Source organism: Panthera tigris, chromosome F2 (assembly GCF_018350195.1).
Source record: "Panthera tigris isolate Pti1 chromosome F2, P.tigris_Pti1_mat1.1, whole genome shotgun sequence".
Lineage (NCBI taxonomy): Eukaryota > Metazoa > Chordata > Mammalia > Carnivora > Felidae > Panthera > Panthera tigris.
Window position 1 is genome coordinate 73,381,079 of NC_056676.1, and position 19,576 is coordinate 73,400,654.

The following is a 19,576-nucleotide window of genomic DNA, read 5'->3' on the forward strand; positions in this document are numbered from 1 at the left end:
GGCCTCACGGGGGCCCGGAGACCTGACACTGAGGGCTGTTGCGGTCAACCCCTTCCTCGACGTCTTCATCCGACTCCGGTGGTTGGTATCATAAAACAGTAGCATAAAAAAAGGAAAGGCAGAAAGAAGGCAACGCATTCAGAAAACCACAAGAAAATAACATGAGGTTATTAGAGAGGGGAGAGGGGCGAGGGGATCCTATGAGGGGGGCCAGGGGAAGGCAGATTGAAGGCGACTGAGAGCGGGAGCAAAAAAGGAAACAATGTTTACTGAGTATCTGCAGTGCGTTGGAGGAGGTCACCGAGAGGACGTGACCGCCGGGTGACCCGCGAGCTGGACCTCACCGCCTCCCTCGACCTTGGAATGTGCGCGCTGTCCACGGTTCCCACAGTGGGAGCTGAGCCAAAGACGCAGCCTGGAGAGTAAGGTGTTGCTCAGACGGCTGTACTGCGTATGGGACTGAATCCCATTAAGGACTCTCTGAAAACCTTTAAGATTCTGGAGGGCGGGTGGGGAGATCTGCTCAGCTTCCAGCACCCACGACAAGCCTCGCAGATAAGTTCCCTTGCTTATTAAGCCTGCCGGCCTATGGATCTGGAGTGGCCCGCCTCTCTCTTTGGTCTCTCCCTGCCCTCTGCACACGGGGCCAGTCTCAGATTTAACCCCGGGAACGCCCAAGGTTGCAAACCAGCACAGCGTCATGTTTAGGTGTTATATATCATCACCTCAATTGAATGTCAACCCTGGGAGGTTCGCATGATTCTCTCCGGATCAGAAACAAAGAAACTGCAATCCAGGAAAGTGAGCAAACTGCCCCAGGTCCCACAGCTAGGAAATGGCCGAGTTGCATTAAACCCAGGTCTGACTCCATGGGGGCGCCTGGGTGGCTCCGTGGGTTAAGCGTCCAACTTCGGCTCAGGTCCCCATCTCACAGTTCATGAGTTCGAGCCCCGCGTCGGGCTCTGTGCCGACAGCTCGGAGCCTGGAGCCTGCTTCGGATTCTGTGTCTCCCTCTCGCTCTGCCCCATCCCCATTCATGCTCTGTCTCTCTCTGTCTTAAACATAAATTTGAAAACATTAAAAAAAAAAAGAAAACTAAAAAAAAACCCAGGTCTGACTCCAAAGACCAGGCTCTCACAACCCAAGAAAGGATGACCCAATGATAGCATGCCTCATGCCTTTCAGGATGGCTATGATCAAAATAAAACAAAACAAAAAAAAAAAACAGAGAAACAAATGCTGGTGAGGATGAGGAGAAACTTCAGGCCTAGCACACTGTCCGTGGAAACATAAATTGGTGCCACCAGTGTGGAAAACAATATGGAGGTCCCGCAACAACGAAAAACAGCACGACCCTACGACCCAGCCATCCCACCTCCGGATCGTTATCCAGAAGAATTGAAATTAGGGGTGTTAGCACTTCCATGTTTACTGAAATACTATTCACAACAGCCAAGACGTAGAAAGGAACTAAATGTCCATCGACAGATGAATGGATAAAGAACCCGGACAATAAATTCCATATTAAATTTGACAATAAATTTGACAATAAATTTCATATTAAAAAAAAAAAAAAAAAAGCACCTGGAATCCTGATCGGCTTTTAAAAAGAGGGATCTTTAGTCAACATGCTAAGAAGTCCACCAGCCGGGCTTTTCCTTTCCAGAGCAGCTGCTGGGTCCTCGGGCCCCACCTCTCATGACGTCCCGGGGCTCAGCCCACCTCAGGGTTAAGGTTAGGGTTAGGGTTGAGGTTAGGGCTGGGGAATGCAAACAGGGGGTATTTCTTGTGACCATTTGCCCTCGCTCTGTCAACGGGTGAGCGAGTGATCACACCCGGCTGGCTGCAGGGGGGCGGCGAGGGCAGCAGGAAGCGAGTGCAGTGTCAATCCCGCAAGATGAAGCCAGCATCTCTACACTGACAGGCTAGGAAGGGGGAGTCCCCGGAAGGTGCCAGAACAAACAGTGGTGTGTGCTTTATTTTTTTTTATTTTTTTTTAAGGCTTATTAATTTTTCAGAGACAGAGTGTGAGCGGGGGAGGGGCGGAGAGAGGGGAAGACACAGAATCGGAAACAGGCTCCAGGCTCCGAGCTGTCGGCACAGAGCCCGACGCGGGGCTTGAACCCACGGACCGCGACATCATGACCTGAGCTGAAGTCGGACGCTTAACCGACTGAGCCACCCGGGCGCCCCAGTATGTGCTTTTAGGGAGACCTTATTCATAATCAACCAATGAATCCTGAGGGCCTGACGTTGGGCTAATTTCACTCAGATGACAGCAGAGTGTCGTCATCCCCAACGTGCAGGTCGTGCAAAGTCACAGACACTTCAGTCAGTCCGGACGGGAGCTCCAAGTCCACCACTTTCTCTGCAACAGCAGAATCCTTTCCAGGCTCGGGATGCAGAGAAGGCACGGGCCACACTGGGGTCAAAGCCTGGTCTCCCACCCTTTCCCCCTCCTCCCCTCAGTCCATTTTAAGACTCCTGTGAGCTATTCTTATCACTAACGTCCTATAATGTTGACTGTGCCTATGTGTTGTGGCGACAATGGTGGTGACAGCAGGAAAGCCGCACAGAGCACAGTTTGGGTTCACCCGAGAGTATTCTTCCGCTCACCCGTACACGAGTAACCACCACGGACCCCGCAGCCCGCGGGAAACTGAGAACGAAGCCAGAGAACGCCACGGCCCAACTCTCGAGTAGCTCTCAGTTCAACGGCAGAGACGAGCAAGCAGATCAACCCAATGCAATGTGCAAAATCCCAAAGCTGGGGGCACTGCAGAGGAGGGCAATTCTAGCTCAACGTGGGGTGGGGACGGCCGGGTCAGCCGAAAGCTTCCCGGAGGAAAACGACACCAGAGCTGGGCCAAGGGTGAAAGTGAGTAGCCAGGAGAAAACAGGGATGGTCATTTAAGGCAAAGGGAGAAGACTGGGGGTGAGGGTCTTTGGTTTCCGCATCTGCTGTATCGTCTCTATTTAGGGCAGAAGGGAGGCAAGTGCATCTCACAGAACTGGTTCATTTGAAATATAAAGAAAAGCTTGTGCTAGCGTGTGAACCCGTGGTCAGCCCAATTTCCTGGCCCCCCTCATGCCATTAGCTACAGCCCAGAACAGGATAATGGATGCTTCGGAGCACGAATTTCAGTGCCTTGCAAAACCCTGAATCATCAATGAAAAGTTCAATTTGTTCACTTGACTGCACTTCCTTCTGAGCTGGAGGAGGGGCGTACGATGCACCCACTAACTAGGTATGCGATTCCCGGTCCATCAGAACCGGCATTGCCACCAGCACCTTAGCCCCCCTCCGCGTTCTCCTGCCACTGTGCTTCCTGGGTTCTGACTAGCCCATTTTGATTCCAAATTCCATTTCTAGCCATTGCCAGCCGGGAGCCAGCAAGTGAGGGCAGAGGCGTTCCTAAGAGCCCTGTGTTACCAGTGGGGTGAGGGGCACCCAGGGATGCCTAGTGAAATACCCAGAGCCCCCAAATTGTTGGCAGAGGGTCAGAACTGGGATCCAGGCTCCCAAAACAGGAGTTGATTCACTGCATTCGGATGTGAGCATCCAGAGCAGTAGCTGTGTGATCCTGGACAAGTGGTCCCATTGAAGTATTCTTACTCTCATCTATAAAGCGTAGATAGTAATTCCCACCTCATAAGATCCTGGAGAGAGTTCAATGAAATAAATGATCTGCATGTCTGAAAGCATCTGGTTGGGCATTCACCTCTTCCTCATCCCACACTCTCAGATTTTCCTGGCCCTCTCGGGGAAACTGAGGCTACAGGCTTTGGCAGTCTCAAACCTGCTTCCGCGTGATGGGATAATTTGAAAGAAGGATAAAACCGAGACTCCGTCAGTAACAGGCCTTAGCTATGCCTCCTCCAGGCTGAACAAGGCAGCGCAGGGGTGCTAGCTGAGAATGGTGGGAGGAGAAGAAAGAAAGAGGTACCCCACAAGCTGCCGTGGGACCCCAGGGTTGGAAGTCAGCCAATAAATGGTGAGCACCACTCACATGCAAAAGGCAGGTCGAGTCTGGGTAGGTATGTTTGTGTGCATTCAAATCATTGTAGTGCCTTTTTTCGTTATCACATTCCAGTATTAATTTAACTAATTAGCCAATTTAACTGAACCCCCTTCAGTTCAGTTTAACTAAATACAGTGCTAGAAACAGAAATGAATGTATTTTCAATCGCTTTTTACCACCTGAAGAAAGCAAGTAGAAGATTCTGGTAACCCTTCTCTCCAGCCACTAACACCTGCAAATTCATGCAGAAGTGGATGCTGGAGTCTGGACCATCCAAAATTCATGTTCCTGGCCGGATGCCCCCCCTCCCTCCTGCCAGCTCCTCCTGGCCGGATGCCCCCCTCCCTCCTGCCAGTTTCAGGGAGGCATCCTCTCCAGGCTTCTGCAACCTCTCCAAAGAAACCTGTTGCCAAGTCTGAGGTCCTGTGCAGACGCCCCCACCTGGTGGCCAAATCTGGAAAAGCAATTCAACCAAGGATGATTGGCAGGCAGCAACTCCAAGGCTCCCTGAACTCCCTGGGACCACATCCGTCATGGGTCAAATGCAGGAGGACACAGGGGAATATCCACCACTGAAGGCACAGGAGGGGCCAAACTTATGACCAATTCTCCGCGAAAATGCTGGTAACGTACAGCTTCCCAAGAAGCAGCCATCAGAATGACTAAGCCACAGACAGGAGGCAAGGGGTAACTGGAAATGCCCTGCCAGCCCTGGGGTGTGCCGACAGTTCTGATTTCCTCTCTTGGGTGGAACGTCACCATTTACATCCTGTCTCTCTCCCCAAGTATAAGATTTTCTGTCCCAAGTGTCAGGTGCAGAAGGGAGTTCCATCTTCCTTCTCCGGCAACGCATTTTCATCCTGACTAGCAAGGAGGCTCTTTCTAGGGGAAGGGTGCCTCGGGTCAAACCTCCAGCCCAGGCCCCTTCACGTGGCCCGCACCCCTGTCCAGCCAAGGCCAGGCTAGGGGCAGCAGCTGAGGTGGGGGGAATATCAGGACCAAATCATGCAGGTATTCAGCCAAAATAAATTGCGGCCCTCATCTCTTGGCACCGTTAAGCCCCAGCTCTCCAGGTTCGATCCTGAGATATTCTCATTCTCTCGTACTCTCGCTCTCGTGTTCATTAACTTCCGTAAAAATAACCCAAAGACACGCATTTTGACCAGTCCCAGCTCCCAGTTAGAGCAACACCAGGTTCTACACCAGGATGGAGCCCTAGGAAGGGCAGCACAAGCAAGCAACCGATACCCGCGCTCATGCACACGCACGCACACGCGCGCACACACACACACACACACACACACACACACACCCCACTATGGGCAGTGTTCCACTCCCATCCCCAACTCCAAGATGCATCATCTAAACTCCGTAGCGATCCCAGGAGAAGGGACCCACCCCAAGCAGAAACAGAGCATAGGGGAGGATCCGCTTTATGCTGTTCAACCTCCACGTTAATTGGAAAAACCACATCATTCTTTTAAGCTTCGATACCAACATCCGGAGAAGGTGCCATAAATGCGCACCCGCGCGCCCACAGACATGCCAATCCAATCTCCAAATTAGCTGGGTAATCACGCTTGCATCTTTCAAGCCCTGGTGTCCAACACCCAGAGAGTGGCTCACAGACACACGGACACGCACAGCGGAGAAACACTGAGGACAGACCGGTGTTCCCCCTCGGCAGACGGGCGCCCCTGGGCTTTGAAGCCCCGGAGCCCTCTCGGCTCCGGCCCCCGCCCCCGGGCCCAACCTGCGCCGCCGAGCGGCTGGGTACTCACACGAGCGCGTGGTAGAGCAGCGCCCAGCCCCGCGGTCTCTCGAGGGCGTCGTAGATCAAAGTTTGGATGCGTCGGTACTTGGCGTTGTTCCTCTTGACCGGGCGGCTCAGGGGGGTCTTGGCCAGGAGCCCGATGCCCTGCGGGGTCCTCCGCAGCCCCTCGTCGCGGCCGCCGCCCTCCAGCAGCAGGGTCCCGTCTTTGTCGGCTCCGGCCCCGAGCGCCAAGGTGACTTGCTCCACGTCGCCGGGCGCCAGCCCCACTTTCCGCTCCTCGTCGCCGGCCGCCGCCGCGTCCCCTCCGGCCGGGTTAGCGGCCCCGCCGCCGCCGCCCCCGTCGCCGCCGCCGCCAGCCGCCCCCGCCGCCCTGCGCGCCTTGAGCCCCATCTGCCTCGCCCCCGCCGGCCGCTTCGCCTTCTCCGCTGCTGCTCCGGGAAGAAGGGGCGCTCGGGGTGCGTGGATGAGGCGGCGGCGGCGGCTGCAAGCCCGGGAACTCCAATGCCATGATCCGCGCGCCGCTCCCCACCCACCCCCCCCCTCCAAAAGCAAGCGACGGCGGGCCCCCCGGGGGGCTGGGGAGGCCGGGCGGCGGGAAGGGGGTCACATCCCGCGCGGGTCAGCCGCGGGACCCCGAGGGGCGCGGGCCGGGCACTGCGGGCAGCGGGCGAGGGCGCGCGAGGCTGGCGCGGAGGCGCTAGGGCGCGCGGCGGCGGGAGCCTGGCACCGGCGCTCCGGGGCGGCGGCGGCGGCGGCGGCACCCGGGCCGGCGAGCCCGAGACAGCATCGCAGTTTATTTACAAGCCCGGTGCCAACCGCCCGCCCGCCCGCCAGCCACACGCGCCGCCGCCGCCTCCGCCCTCCCCCGCGCTCCCCCCGCCGCGCCCCTCCCCGCCCGCTCCAGCCTCAGCCCCGCAGCCGCCGCCGCGAGCCAGCGCGCCGCGGGCCGAGCGCACGCCGCGCCCCCCCCTCCCTCCCTCCCTCGCCGGGGTGGGGCCCCATTGTCCCGCCCCGTCGCGGCGGGAGGCCCCCGCGGGGCCCCGCCTCCCCCTCCCGCCGCCCCCCACCCCTGCGCGTCCTGCGGGCCCTGCGGGCCCGTCTGCGCTGCGGTCGCCCGCGCAGGGCTGCCCGCGCTCCCCGGGGCGTTGGGGCTTTCCCCGGGGCGGGGCGCGGGGGCCAAGAGGGGAAGGGGAGGCGGGCCCGGGGTGCCGGGCGTGGGGCGGGGGGATTCGTCGGTCGGCCTGCGGCCTCGGCAGCTTTACGTTTTCCTTTCGCCTCCCAGTCCTGCCGCTTGGCTTTGGAAGTAACATCCAAGTTGCTGGGTTGGCCGAGGCCCAGCGCGGCGCGAGCCCACCGACCCTGGGCGGCGCCCTGTTTGGTTTCTGGTTCACGGTGGCTAGTGCTGCCCTCACCTCCCTTGGCCCTTGGCCCTTGGCCCTTGGCCCTTGACCGCTCGGTGGAGCAGAGGGTTGAAGAGAGAGAACTCGTGGAATTGGCTTGGCTCCTAACGTGGGCTCCAGCAAGGCATTCCCTCTCTTGCCCGAGTCTCTGTTCATTCATTCAGTTACTAAACCCCAAGGGAGGGAGCTTCCACTGAGAGGGGCCATGTTCTCCCACCGGGACACAGCACATCCCTGCGCTCCAAGAGTGCATTCTAGAAAGGTGGAAGACAGTACCAGAAAACAAACACAGTGTGATTTCCAGTAGCGGCCAGTGCTATGAGGAAACAAATTAGCCTGCTGTGCCAGAAGTGGGAAGCTTCCTTACGTTGGCTGGTCCTGGAAGGCCTCACTGTGAGGTGACATTTTGAGGTGAGACCCAAGTGGCAATCAGGGGCAACTAAGGAAATGTCAGGAAGAGCCTCCCAGGCAGCAGAACCCCAAGTGCCTAGGTGTGGCTGGAGCCCAGCGAGTGCAGGGGAGAGCAGAGGGAGGTGAGGCCACTGTTGGGCGGGGACTAGATCTTGTGAAGTCACTGGCAGAGGACAGTGAGGGTCCAGCACTTCGAACATAGCTCCCCGCTCACTCCCTCCCACGGGGCCACCGGTTTCATTCCTGGTACCTGGTGCCTCCTTGCCTTCCCACTCTCTCCAGGCTCCCTGGCTGGCTTGGACAGGGTGGGGAGCGGGGGAGGAGCCGAGAGCAAGGCCAAGTCAAGGAGCTATCCCTAGTGCATAAGAGAAGAGCCATCAGAAGGCCTGCAAAGGACTGCCAGCTCTGGATTGCCTGAGAGAGTTTGCCCAGGAGAAAAAGAGAGAGGAGGGGAGGAGCCAGGAGGAGAGGGGATGGGGGAGGGGACAGGTATGGAGAGAAAAGATGGGGAGGGGACAGGGAGGGGGTGAGGAGGAAGTGGGGAAGGGTGGAGAGGGGAGGGGGTGAGCAGGGGGTGGGAGGGAGAGGGGTGGAGGTGGGGAAGGGGTGGGGAAAGGAGAGGGGAGGAGGTGAGCAGGGGAGAGGGGAGGGGAGAGGGAAGGGGTAGGCAGAGGAGAGGGGAAGGGAGAGGGAAGGGGTAGGCAGAGGAGAGGGGAGGGGGTGGAGAGGGGTGGGGAGGGGAGAGGAAGTGTGAGTGCGGGCATAAGGAAAGAAGGTACAGGATCTGTGTGAATGAATGCCAGAGGGGAGAACCTTAGAAATCTCGGAACCAATAAGGGTACCTTTAAGAAAGGAGTTAAACTGTACACAGGCCGAAATCATTCAACAGTGTTGTATTGGCACAAACAAATAAACCACTTAATGCCACAGAAGAGTTTGCCCAGAAAGTGACTCTCATATGGAAACCTATTGGAAAATAAGAGCCACAACCCGACTGAGACCGATCATCCGTGGGTCACTGGGCTGCGGGACGGGCTTGGCGTAGACCGCGTGGACTGGCTGATGGAAATGTGACTGCGCGCAGTGGGACCCCCACACACGTTGAGGAAGAGACCGATGCTCAGCAAGGAGTCGGGGGCTGGTCAGGAACCAGTCAGTGGAAACTCTGGAAGGAGGAAAAGTGCAGAGAAACGGAGGAGCCTAAGAGAGAGGCGCTCCAAAGGGAAGCTCAGCCACCCGTGCTCATCCCCGACCCACCAGCGCCTGCACCAGCTTCCCATCCCAGTGCAATCCCGATGCCTAGGGAACAGTTCTGTCTGCATGTGGGAGCACCTGCCTTCTCTGAAGTTGCCCTCAACCCCGTCCTGTTTTGTTACCTTTATCACTGCCTAAAATGATCCTGTTTGCATTTTGTTTACTTGGTCACTATTATCTCACCAGGCGGGAGCGGGGCCTCAAGAGTCCTACCCTTGAAGCCTAGAAGGATGTCTGGTGTGCTGTAGGCTCGTGAACCAGTGATGAGTACTGAATGCGGAAGGTAAAGCCCCCAGAACAATGCCTGGCTCACAAGCGTTTGCTGTGTGTTTGTGTATGAGATTTTGGGTTTTGCCTTTTACTGACGTGAAAGTCTTTATTCTTAGAGTCTTAGTATTCACTGTGACTTAAGTAACATGGTGACAAAAACATTGTGACAGAACTTAAAACACAAAGACTCTCCAGATAAGCGCAAAAGGAGACTAGTCAAGGACCCCGTAGAAAGAAGACGTCGTTACGGCGCAATTAGTCGAAAGTTCAGATTTTCAGAATCACAATTTGGATCCTTGGGCCCATGAAGACACTTCTATTTTGACGAGAGCCCCAGACTGTCAAATATTAATGTTGTTTTTTTGGTTTTTTTGGTTTTTTTAATTTTTTTTTTAACGTTTATTTATTTTTGAGACAGAGAGAGACAGAGCGTGAACAGGGGAGGGGCAGAGAGAGAGGGAGACAGAGAATCCGAAACAGGCTCCAGGCTCCGAGCTGTCAGCACAGAGCCCGACGCGGGGCTCGAACTCACAGACCGCGAGATCATGACCTGAGCCGAAGTCAGACACTCAACCGACCGAGCCACCCAGGCGCCCCCAAATATTAATGTTTTAAGATCAAGTGCAGGGGCTGTGTTCATGCCTCCCATAAAGCATGAGGTAAAGTCAATATCAAATTCATAACCCTGGTCCACTTAAATACGGTGATAGGGAAACTGCCATGTAGTTTGGAAATTGATTTGCTCAATGGTTTTACAATCCAGCGCGGTGTTGTTCAGGTAGGAGGTTTGGAAACGTCACGAAAAACAGGATGCACTCACTCACAGTGTTGTCTGTGGGACTATGTAATCTCAACAGCCTCTAGCACGGATTCCAGCTAACCAAAATCAAATGACTCTATTCCATTGAAAGGAATCTTCTTTGAGGCTTCAAGTCCCTGAGAGCCCCAGGTACCAACTGGGTGTGGCTACCAGCACAGAGCTCAGGAACACAGAATCCAGAAAGGCAGGCGGGGGGCCATGGTACAAACAAGGCATTCCGCTGGCCGTTTTGCATCCCGGTTCTGCACGACCTCAGTGTGTGACCTTGAAAACCGGACCAATTCCTAGTCTTCAGATTTGCCAACTGATACCCCTCCCCTATGCCTTTGATTTGGTTTTGTTTTCGCTTTTCCTGGCCTTCATCTTGTGCATTAGGGCCAATGAACTCCTCTCCTGCAGACAGGGAGACTTCTTGGGAATGTGTAAGGAGAGAGGGGTCAAAAGATCTTCTCCGAGCCTCAGTTCCTCCCCCTGTATGTCCTGCTTCCCAGGGCTGTCAGCCTCGAGTGACCAGATGGACAGAAACATGCTTACGGAGACATGACATTCCAGTGACTATTTCTGTAATCAAATGAGCAGGACGGAATCTCAGGTTCACGGGCACAAGCTAACGGGGGCCCTGCCTACCCTGTCACCCGGTTCCCTAAACACGCGAAATGACTGTTTTAGAACATTTTTGTTTAAGCTTATTTATTTTCAGAGAGGGAGGGAGAGAGAGAATCTCGAGCAAGCTCCGTGCTGTCAGCACAGAGCCCCAAGCGGGGCTTGATCCCATGAACCGAGAGCATCACCTGAGCCCAAACCGAGAGTCAGATCCTTAACTGACTGAGCCACCCAGGCGCCCCTGTTTTAGACCACGTTTAAATTTGCTATTATTTGTTGCACAAGAAATGCCTAGTCGTTGTAGAGAAAGTATGGCATACCAAGCAGCAAAAAGGCAGCAAGCATAATTTGTCGTCTGGTTGCCCAGAAGTACCCTCTGTTAATATTCTGGGGGCGACCATTGCCAACACTACTGCACTTTGCCTGATCCGCAAACAGAGGGGACCAACGCTCAGCCTCCAGGATGGCACCTTCTCTGATGGTTCAGCCAGCCACCTGGTGGCAGATTGATTACATTGGACCTTCCAGTCGTGGTTGGGGGAAGATGTGTCTCCGGTAGAACAGACACATCTCCTGGATACAAAATCGTCTTTCCTGCCCATCATGCTTCTGCCGGTTGCACCATCCGTGGGCTTAAGGATGCCTCACTATCATAGGATTCCATAAAACTGCTGCTAACCGAGTAACAGTGTCCCCAAAATGCTTGCTCTGCACCTGGTTATAAATCTACCTCTGGGAGGAGCCAGTGAGACAGGTCTTTGCATCTCCTAAGGAAACAGACACCCATTGCCTGTTCGGAGGAGACCAGGCAAACTCCAATTTTGGGTCTTGTCACAGTCCAGGCCAAAGGCTTCCCTCTGTGTATTCTTTACTCTTGAAAACTCAACCACAGCAAACCATCAAAGGTGCTGTCCTCTTACCTCGCTCCATGTTTTTGCTTTGTTTTCCTTTTCCTGGATGTCATATCACTCTACATTAGGGCACATGAACTCTCGGTCCCTTGCAGGGGAGGAAGCTTTCTGGGAATGAATCAGAAGAAAGGCAAAAGGCACCCAGAAGATGAGAGCAGCTTACGGTATGGAATTTAGACCCTGATTCGAATTCTAGCCCTGACTCTGTGACTTTGAGCTTCGTGGCCTTGGGCAGGTTGTTGGACTCATACCCAGCCTGTCTCCTTATCTATAAGGTGGGATAATTTCCCAACCTCCCTACCTCGGACTCCATTTTGAGCTAGACCGAGAGCCCGTGATGTACCGGGCACATTTACTAAATTACTCGAAGGAGTCTGGACATAGGACTGTGGAAGGCAGCTCAAGCCAGGCGGGATGGCGAATGAATGAGCTCCAAGCCAAATGGCGTTCACCTTCACTCCAGATGGCAATAATTAAAGGACTTCGCTTAGATTGTTCTCAATTGGAGAAAGCGTTTCTTTTCCCTGCCTTGTATTTGCAGGTCTTACATTCACCTTTACATTTATTTTGGGCGTTTCTTAATATCATTTCTTTTCTTCTCCTTTTAAATATACAGGTATCCCCAGCTTTGCGAAAGTTTACGTTATGCCGCTTGACTTTTACGAAAGACCTACCTGGGTTTACTAACTAAAAGAAATCTTAAAAGGCTTTCGCTTTTACGAAAACGGCAACAGCAACAACAAAAAGGCAGAAAGTGACAGCTTTCAAGGTATGCTCTGCCTTGAGCCATTTCAGAGACAGCACTCGTCCCCAGTGGGGAAGGTAGTGCCACCCAGCTCCTTTACTGGGAACTGCATTCAGCATCACGCCTTCCAACTGCCGGGGCGCTGACCTGTATCTGGGAACATCTGTGGTTCATCTCCATTTATTTTGTGCATCCGTTAGCAAAATGTGTCCTAAGGTATCAGAAAAGCCGAAGAAAGGTTTTCTTCAGGGTCTGGAAACGCTATTAAAAAAAAAATTCTGTATTAATTGCTTCTTCGCTTTATGCCATTTGGGCTGAGGAAAGGTTTGGTAGGAAAGGTCTCCTTGCAGGTAACGGGGGAAACCTGTATTGGGTTAAGATATTCACTTCATCCATTAATGAATTCATTCATTAATCCTTCCAGTGGGCATTTACTGATTTCCTGTTTCATGAATGGCTCTCTGTGGGTAACAGGAGGGAAAAAAAAAAAAAAAGAAAATTGAGTATCTAATTCCATATTTAGTTGAAAAGATGAGATCAACAATGCAAATCAATTTTACTCATTTCTGTATCATCATCACATCTTGATGACCTGACTCATGGTACATGTTTATCCATCATCATCGTTACTTACATTAATTGAGTGCTTACTGTGTGCCTGACACTGGGCTAAGCTTTATACGGATGATCTCATCTATCCTAGCAGCAAAGTTATGAGGTAGGAATCACGGTTATTGTTCTCTGTATTAGCCATGATGAAATGACACTTGGAGGGCTTAAGTACCCTGCTCAAGGTCATGTGGCTAAGAGCTAATGGCCCCAGGGTTGGGGCCAAGGTTATCTGGAGTCTGTGCTTTTAGCTACTGAGAGGTACTGTCTGAGAATGCTGTTCCTGGCAGAAGGCTCAGCATATGCAAAGGCTGGAAGTCAAGACAATGCATGGAATTTCCAGGGCAAGATGTCTGGAAGTGTGAATGGAGCAGGGGCCCCGTGGGGCAGGCTTGCCTACATGCCAGGCTTATGAATTTGGGGACCTTGAGGTGCTTTAAGGATGGAGTGATGTGTCCCAGGTGGTTTCAGAAAGGGCTTTCTGATGATTCCGTAGAGGACAGATTGAGAGTGGGAGAAACGAATTCCATGAAAACAGCTGCGGGACTACTGTGGTGCCCAGCTGAGATGCTGAGGTCCGGAAGGAAAGTGCTGGCAGATCCCTGAGACGAGGGAAGGATGAGGGATTTAGGAAAGAGAGTCCGCACAAATTGGTATCTGGAAAAAAGCAGGGTCGTGGGTCACTTGGCATTTTAGAGGTGGAAACAAATTCACCCAGTGTCCCAGCCTCTCTGTGCTCTGACTGTGGGTTCCCTAAGCTGAGCATCTAGCCTCTGGCTCCAGTAATTGGCTCCCTGGGCAGTCTGTTCCTTTCTCTCTACCAAATTAAGCTCCTTCTCTCCGGGTCTTGATTGTTAAAACACCCTGTTTGCCCATGCCATTTACATATTCCGATTACCCACTGCCATTTCCCTGCTAATGAGCCCATGTACCTGCTTTCAAGAGCGTCTGGCCGGGAGCCTGCTTGCACAGGAGGGCTGGATACTGTGGGCAAAGACTCTATTCAGAGTGTCTTCAGACAAGGAGTGTCAGGGCCATTTTCTCACCTCCTTCCAGTCCTGATGGACCAGACCTTTGTGCCTCATTACCCGCCCCCACAGACATCACGATGCTCCGTTTACCTTAGCGACAAGAAGAAAAGCTCCATGCCAACTGGAGACACGCTCCGTGTTCTTACCGCAATCATCAAAGGCCCATTGTACCCTTAGCCAATCGCATGCACAGAGCCTATTAAGTCCAAGGTCTTCCTAATTTCCATCACTGAATTCTTTGCAGAGGGGAAGCTGATGCCTGGGTGCTAAGTAACTGGGCAGAGGATTATGGGTAGCTGCACAATGATGCTGAATAGGGAAAGCCTATTTTGAGATAGCCTGCTCTGGGCAAGAATCATGGCTCTAAAAAATGCTTGGTGTTTGACCCTGGACAGTTTAAATAACCAAGTCTCAGCCTCACCGGTAAAATAGGAATAATAATTACCTCGAAGGGATGTTTCCAGAGTAGGGGAGTTCACATTTATAAACCTTTGGCACTTAGAGGCACTTAATACATACTAACTGACATACTGTGAATACGAACATGTTCATTATAATAATAATAATTAATATGATATCCAAATTAGGAGAGAAGTTTGGGGTGTCAAGTCCGGTGCTGTTCCGTCTTTGGTGACGCATTTTATATCACAGCCCAGCCCACGTAATACGATCGACGTAGAAATAACCAAAACAGTGCTATCCTGATGCGATGATACCCTGTGATATTTGCTATTCCGCATTTTATGAAACACTGATGTCACAGCCTGTACGACCTTGCCAGCACTGCCGTCACAAAACGCCACAGGCTGGGGGACTTAAGCAGCAGAAAATTACATTCTCACCACCCTGGACGTTGGAAGTCCAACACCAAGTGCCAGGCAGGGCTGGTTTCTTCCGTGGCCGCTCTCCTTGGCTTGCGTCTCGCCCGGCTTCACGTGGTTCTTTCCTGTGTGTATACACCCTGGCGTCTATGCGTCCAACTCTCCTCTTCAGGGACACCAGTCAGATTGGATGAGGGCCACCCTAGCCGCCTCCATTAACCTATGCACCTGTTTAAAAGCCCTGTCTCCAAAGACAGTCACGTCTTGAAGCACCGGAGGTTAGAGAGTCAACCAACAAACTTGGTGGGCAGGGGGGGAGGGGGGGGGCAGACAACACAATTCGGCGGTAACATGAACCCACTCCAAGGAGTTCACATTCCACTAAGGGATCGTGAACCCAGCCTATAAAATGTTAATCAGTTCCAATCTGTAGCCGCATTCTTTGGTCTCTGCTTGAAGATCTCCAGCCAGTTGCCTTCCCAGGAATCCCACGGCTGTGTAACCGGCACCCCAACCACCTGCCGAGCGCCTGCTCGGTGGCGGGCCCCGTGCCAAGCACCTTTCCTTTTCCACCTCATTCAGTTCCCACCACCGTCCAATGATGTAGGTTCCGCACAAATGCACCTTTAAGAACGTCTGTGCGTTGGGGCGCCTGGGCAGCTCAGCGGGTTAAGCGTCCGACTCCGGCTCGGGTCACGATCTCGCGGTCCGTGAGTTCGAGCCCCGCGTCGGGCTCTGTGCTGACAGCTCGGAGCCTGGAGCCTGTTTCGGATCCTGTGTCTCCCTCTCTCTCTGCCCCTTTCCCCACTCACACTCTGTCTCTCTCTCTCTCTCTCAAAAATAAATAAACATTTAAAAAAATTTTAATGAAAAAAAGAGAATGTATGCGGGTTGTCCGAATATTAACTGTAGGGATATATGTGGAATCTATGTAAATCAAAGAGCAGTGGCTGAGCAAAAACTCAGACCTAGATTTTTCTTTAATGCCCAGAAGGTGGTGTCCCTATTATTGGAAAGGTCTTCACGACGAGACAAAATTTTCCTCAGGGAATGTGAAACTCACAAAAGACTATCATTCCGGTGTTTCAGAGGAAGGCAATGATAACACAGGGTTAAACGTCAGAGGATCTAGGTTTCGGTCCCGACACTGGCACACTGGCTAAGCGGCCTCGGGGAAGGCAAGTCGGATCTCTCAGACTCAGTTTCCCCTTCCGGAAAATGGAGATGTCATTCTCTATCCGCCCCAGGCACGGTTCTGCAAACTTAAGAGCTCTATTTTCCTCACCCGGTGGTGGTGAGGTTTGAAACTCACTCTAACCCAGAGGGCTTAATGTTGCATTACAGGTAGATTTGGGGGCTACGTTATTCTTGCCGTCTGACCTGTCATTAATCTCTTTGAACCTGATTTTCCATTTCTATTATCTCTGTATGACATACATATTAAGTATTATGGCCATAATAACTTCCTCAGGAGGTCACAGAAAGATGAGCTCGTTTAATATTTGCACAACATCATGTTAGGTAGAATTTCATCGTTTTGACTTTTCCTTTGATGCTACAAATAGATGAAGGCAAAGACGCAAAGAACATCTCAGCCTTCTTCCTCAAAGGCAGAGCAGCCTAGTCTATTGACTTAAGGCTCCCTTTGAAGTGGGTGCTCGTTTGTAAATTTTCTGAAACTGCCTCACGCGGACTTCACGGGTGGAAGTTCCAGCCAGGGTTTGACTCGGCAGGTGGCATAAAGCCGTGGGGCTTCTGTGAAGTGTAGTGCACAGCACCTGACACCAGGGGGCGCAATTCCTAAATGGTAGCAGCCAGCGGGCCCGGGACCAGGTGAGGAGGAAGAGGAAGAAAAATGGAATTAAGAGGAAGAGACGTTGGGCCCCCACTTCTGGGGAAACCGTGCTCCCCCAGCCTGTTCCCCATCTCCTCGGCTTCATCGAGGCCGCACTTGGACGCAGCCCTGCTCTAGGAAGAAGTTTCAGGTTCTGTGATTCTGCGATTCCCACCCTGGTCTCAGGCTTCCCCGTGGATGACACCCCAACTTCATCTTTGGTTGTTGGCCATGAGGTGTTTTTTCTGCTAGTTATTTCTGACAAACTTAAAAATAGAGCAACACATTAAAGTAATTTATGAAAGGTCGCCTGAGTGACTCAGTCAGTCCAACGTCCGACCCTTGATTTGGGCTCAGGTCATGATCTCATGATTTGTGGGTTCGAGCCCTGCGTCGGGCTCTGCGCTGACAGTTCGAGCCCACTTGGGATTCTCTCTCTCTCTCTCTCTCTCTCTCTCTTTCACTGCCCCACCCCTGCTCATGCTCTCTCTGCCTCAAAATAAATAAATGAACTTAAAAAAATGAATTCATTAGATATTATATACCATGTATTCGTTGCAAGTGCCCTATTACAGCTGTTGCCTTCTTCTAACTTCAAATATTTCTCAAAGTTCTTCCAGGAAAACCCCCTCTCGTGGCCATGAGTATCGTGGCATTCTGTATCCGCCCCAGGCACGGTTCTGCAGACTTAAGAGCTAGACGTCCCCCTCCTTAAGAAACGTGTTCCTCAACTGACTTTCAGCGGCCAGCACCCATTTGCCAGTACAGGTGAGCGTGTAAAATATCTCCACGAGAGCCCGGCCGGTATTAGAAGATTATGTCACGAAAGCAAGCATCAGAGCGAGCTCATTTCCAAACTTAACCTTCGGCTGGCCAACCCTACTTTCTTTCACTTCTGGAAAGGGGGGTGGGGCCGGTGGTCACAACTGATCTCCACACTTAAAACCCTCTTGCTCCTGTATGTTTACATAGTGCCTCTGTGTCCACATGGTTTTTGCAAGTCTTCGCACAACTCGACATGCTTACCACTGCTCAGCACATATCCATCCCCCACAGCCATGGGAGCACCATACTTCCCACTAATGTTGGGCTGGTTCCTGTCACCTGCTTTGGCTAGTGGAATATGGGCGGAAGTAAAAATGTACCATTTCCCAGGTGAGGCCTTAAGACGCATCACGTGGTTGTGCTTCTTTGGGAGCCCTGGCCCCCACTCTGACAAGAACGTGCTCCAGACGGCCGCTGCCCCCTCCGGCCTGGGCCCCCAGAATGAGACGGAGGGGAGCAGAGCCCTCCCACTGCCTCTGCCTCCTGACCTGTGATGGATGAATAAATGCTTATGATTGAAAGCTATTGAAATTTCTGTGGTTTTCTATATCGGGAAAGTTAGAAATCGGCAAAAGAGATTCTTTAGAGCCCTTTTGGTAGAGCACTGAAAGCCCTCTGGGGATCTTCTGACCTATAGATATCTGCACCTTTGGCTGACTATCTACGGAGGATGCTATTTTACCACTCCTTAGGGACAAAAGTTAACTCAGAGAAAACTGATAGCAATGCAAATGGGTTTTGTGCTGGAGAGATGCAATGGTTTTGTGCGCTATAGAAAAGATAACCCCAAACGTTATGTTTTATGGTCTTTTGAATGGTAACCTGCTGTGCATCTTTTAGGGAATTCATTGCAGCGTTCCTGACTGTCTGTATATCCCTCTGTTCTTGAAAATCTCCTTTGAGGGGCGCCTGGGTGGCTTGGTCAGTTAAGCGTCCGACTTCGGCTCAGGTCACCATCTCGCGGTCCGTGAGTTCGAGCCCCGCGTCGGGCTCTGTGCCGACAGCTCAGAGCCTGGAGCCTGTTTCAGATTCTGTGTCTCCCTCTCTCTGTGACCCTCCCCCATTCATGCTCTGTCTCTCTCTGTCTCAAAAATAAATAAACGTTAAAAAAAAAAAAAGGAAATCTCCTTTGAGCTGGTCTCAACATCAATCACTCTCATTACTTAATGAGTTGTGTAAAAAAAAAAAATCTTTGACATATATTCATCTTACGTGCATGAGAGTTAGGTCTGTAACATTACAATGAACCTCAGCAGTTGTTACAAAGCATTAGCTGACTGACACTCCAGGGTTCTCATACAGTTTCGGTCATTGATTCATTGAGCAACTTGGAGAAGCTAAGCAGCCTATCCAAGCCTCAGTATCTCCATCTGTAAAGTGAGGGTTTGGGACAGATAGTTTTTTTATTCAGGCCAAAAGCTGGTCCTCCCAAGGTCTTGGGGGTGGGCAAGGGAAGGAGAATGTCATAAATCCATTTTATGGTCAGAGACGCTGAGAGTCCGAGACGTTTAACTATTACCTCAAGGTCACAGGACACCTCTGGCCTCCCATGGAATCCACCATCTGTTAGACCACACCAAAGGAACCACCAGCTTCACAGATGAAAAGCTTTCATGAGCTGATGTTGAAACTCTCGCTTAGAGAAAAGAGCAGTGTGCAGTCTTGCAGACCGAACCTGAATCTTGGCTTCAAGATTCACACACCCTATTTGGTAGCTGCTTAACTTCGGGCCAAGTGCTAACCATCGCTGAGCCTCAGTTTTCCAATATGTGACGTGGGGATACAAATGTGTCCTTTATACTGTGGCTATAAAATGACAAAAGAGACATACGGGGCCCAGTGTAGTGCCTGGCACATAGGAGCAGCTCTACAAAATGCCAGCTTGCCTTCCGCGCCTTCCAGCAGGGCCAGAAGAATACTGCCTTGGGGCCAAAGCAGCCCAAGGTTCAGCTCCTGGCTCTGCTACTTTCTTGCTGTGACCTTAGGCGGGTTCAATCGTCCTGTGCCTTCATCCTTCTGTGTATGAAATAGAGACGCTGGTGACAGTGCTTGGTGCTACCCTGAAGACCACAGATGTTCTGAGCACAGAGGGCTGCAACCCAGGTGCTAGAAGCATTGTTCTTTGTCACGAGCCGACGACAAAAACACACAGACAGAGTGAAGGTCAAGGACAGCACCAACAAAGATCTTTGTATGGGATTTTGAACAGAACCTGCCTTGAAAGCAAAATCAACATCACCAGGGAT

At 52.2% G+C, this 19,576-nt stretch overlaps 1 protein-coding gene and 2 long non-coding RNA genes across 7 annotated transcripts; 1 reads left to right on the top strand and 2 right to left on the bottom strand.

The window, feature by feature from the left end:
• Positions 1 to 248: 248 nt before the first annotated feature.
• LOC122234880 (potassium voltage-gated channel subfamily KQT member 3-like) lies at positions 249 to 6,306 on the bottom strand. The gene is made up of 2 exons (XM_042972874.1): positions 5,804 to 6,306; positions 249 to 415 (listed from the first exon to the last, which is right to left on the bottom strand). Exons 1-2 carry the CDS (start codon positions 6,184 to 6,186, stop codon positions 298 to 300), a joined length of 501 nt encoding a protein of 166 aa, XP_042828808.1. The 5' UTR covers positions 6,187 to 6,306; the 3' UTR covers positions 249 to 297.
• A 1,137-nt stretch (positions 6,307 to 7,443) lies between these two features.
• Positions 7,444 to 17,822, top strand: LOC122235069. 5 transcript variants are annotated; one of them, XR_006213183.1, is made up of 6 exons: positions 7,444 to 7,607; positions 9,048 to 9,144; positions 11,534 to 11,629; positions 12,082 to 12,234; positions 17,117 to 17,273; positions 17,478 to 17,822. It is a non-coding gene; the product is annotated as an uncharacterized LOC122235069 (long non-coding RNA). The 5 variants fall into 5 exon arrangements; XR_006213179.1 differs by lacking the exons at positions 17,117 to 17,273; positions 17,478 to 17,822 and having other exon boundaries at positions 12,082 to 12,283; XR_006213181.1 differs by lacking the exons at positions 17,117 to 17,273; positions 17,478 to 17,822 and having other exon boundaries at positions 11,561 to 11,629; positions 12,082 to 12,283.
• Positions 12,375 to 13,929, bottom strand: LOC122235068. The gene is made up of 2 exons (XR_006213178.1): positions 13,752 to 13,929; positions 12,375 to 12,671 (listed from the first exon to the last, which is right to left on the bottom strand). It is a non-coding gene; the product is annotated as an uncharacterized LOC122235068 (long non-coding RNA).
• Positions 17,823 to 19,576: the final 1,754 nt, after the last annotated feature.

Excerpts from the sequence above, each read along its gene's own strand:
- LOC122234880 (XM_042972874.1), bottom strand. The coding sequence starts at position 6,186 with ATGGGGCTCAAGGCGCGCAGGGCGGCGGGGGCGGCTGGCGGCGGCGGC. Across the intron at positions 416-5,803 it reads CTGCTCTACCACGCGCTCGT|GCTGCGTCTTTGGCTCAGCT; the intron begins GTGAGTACCCAG and ends CTTACTCTCCAG.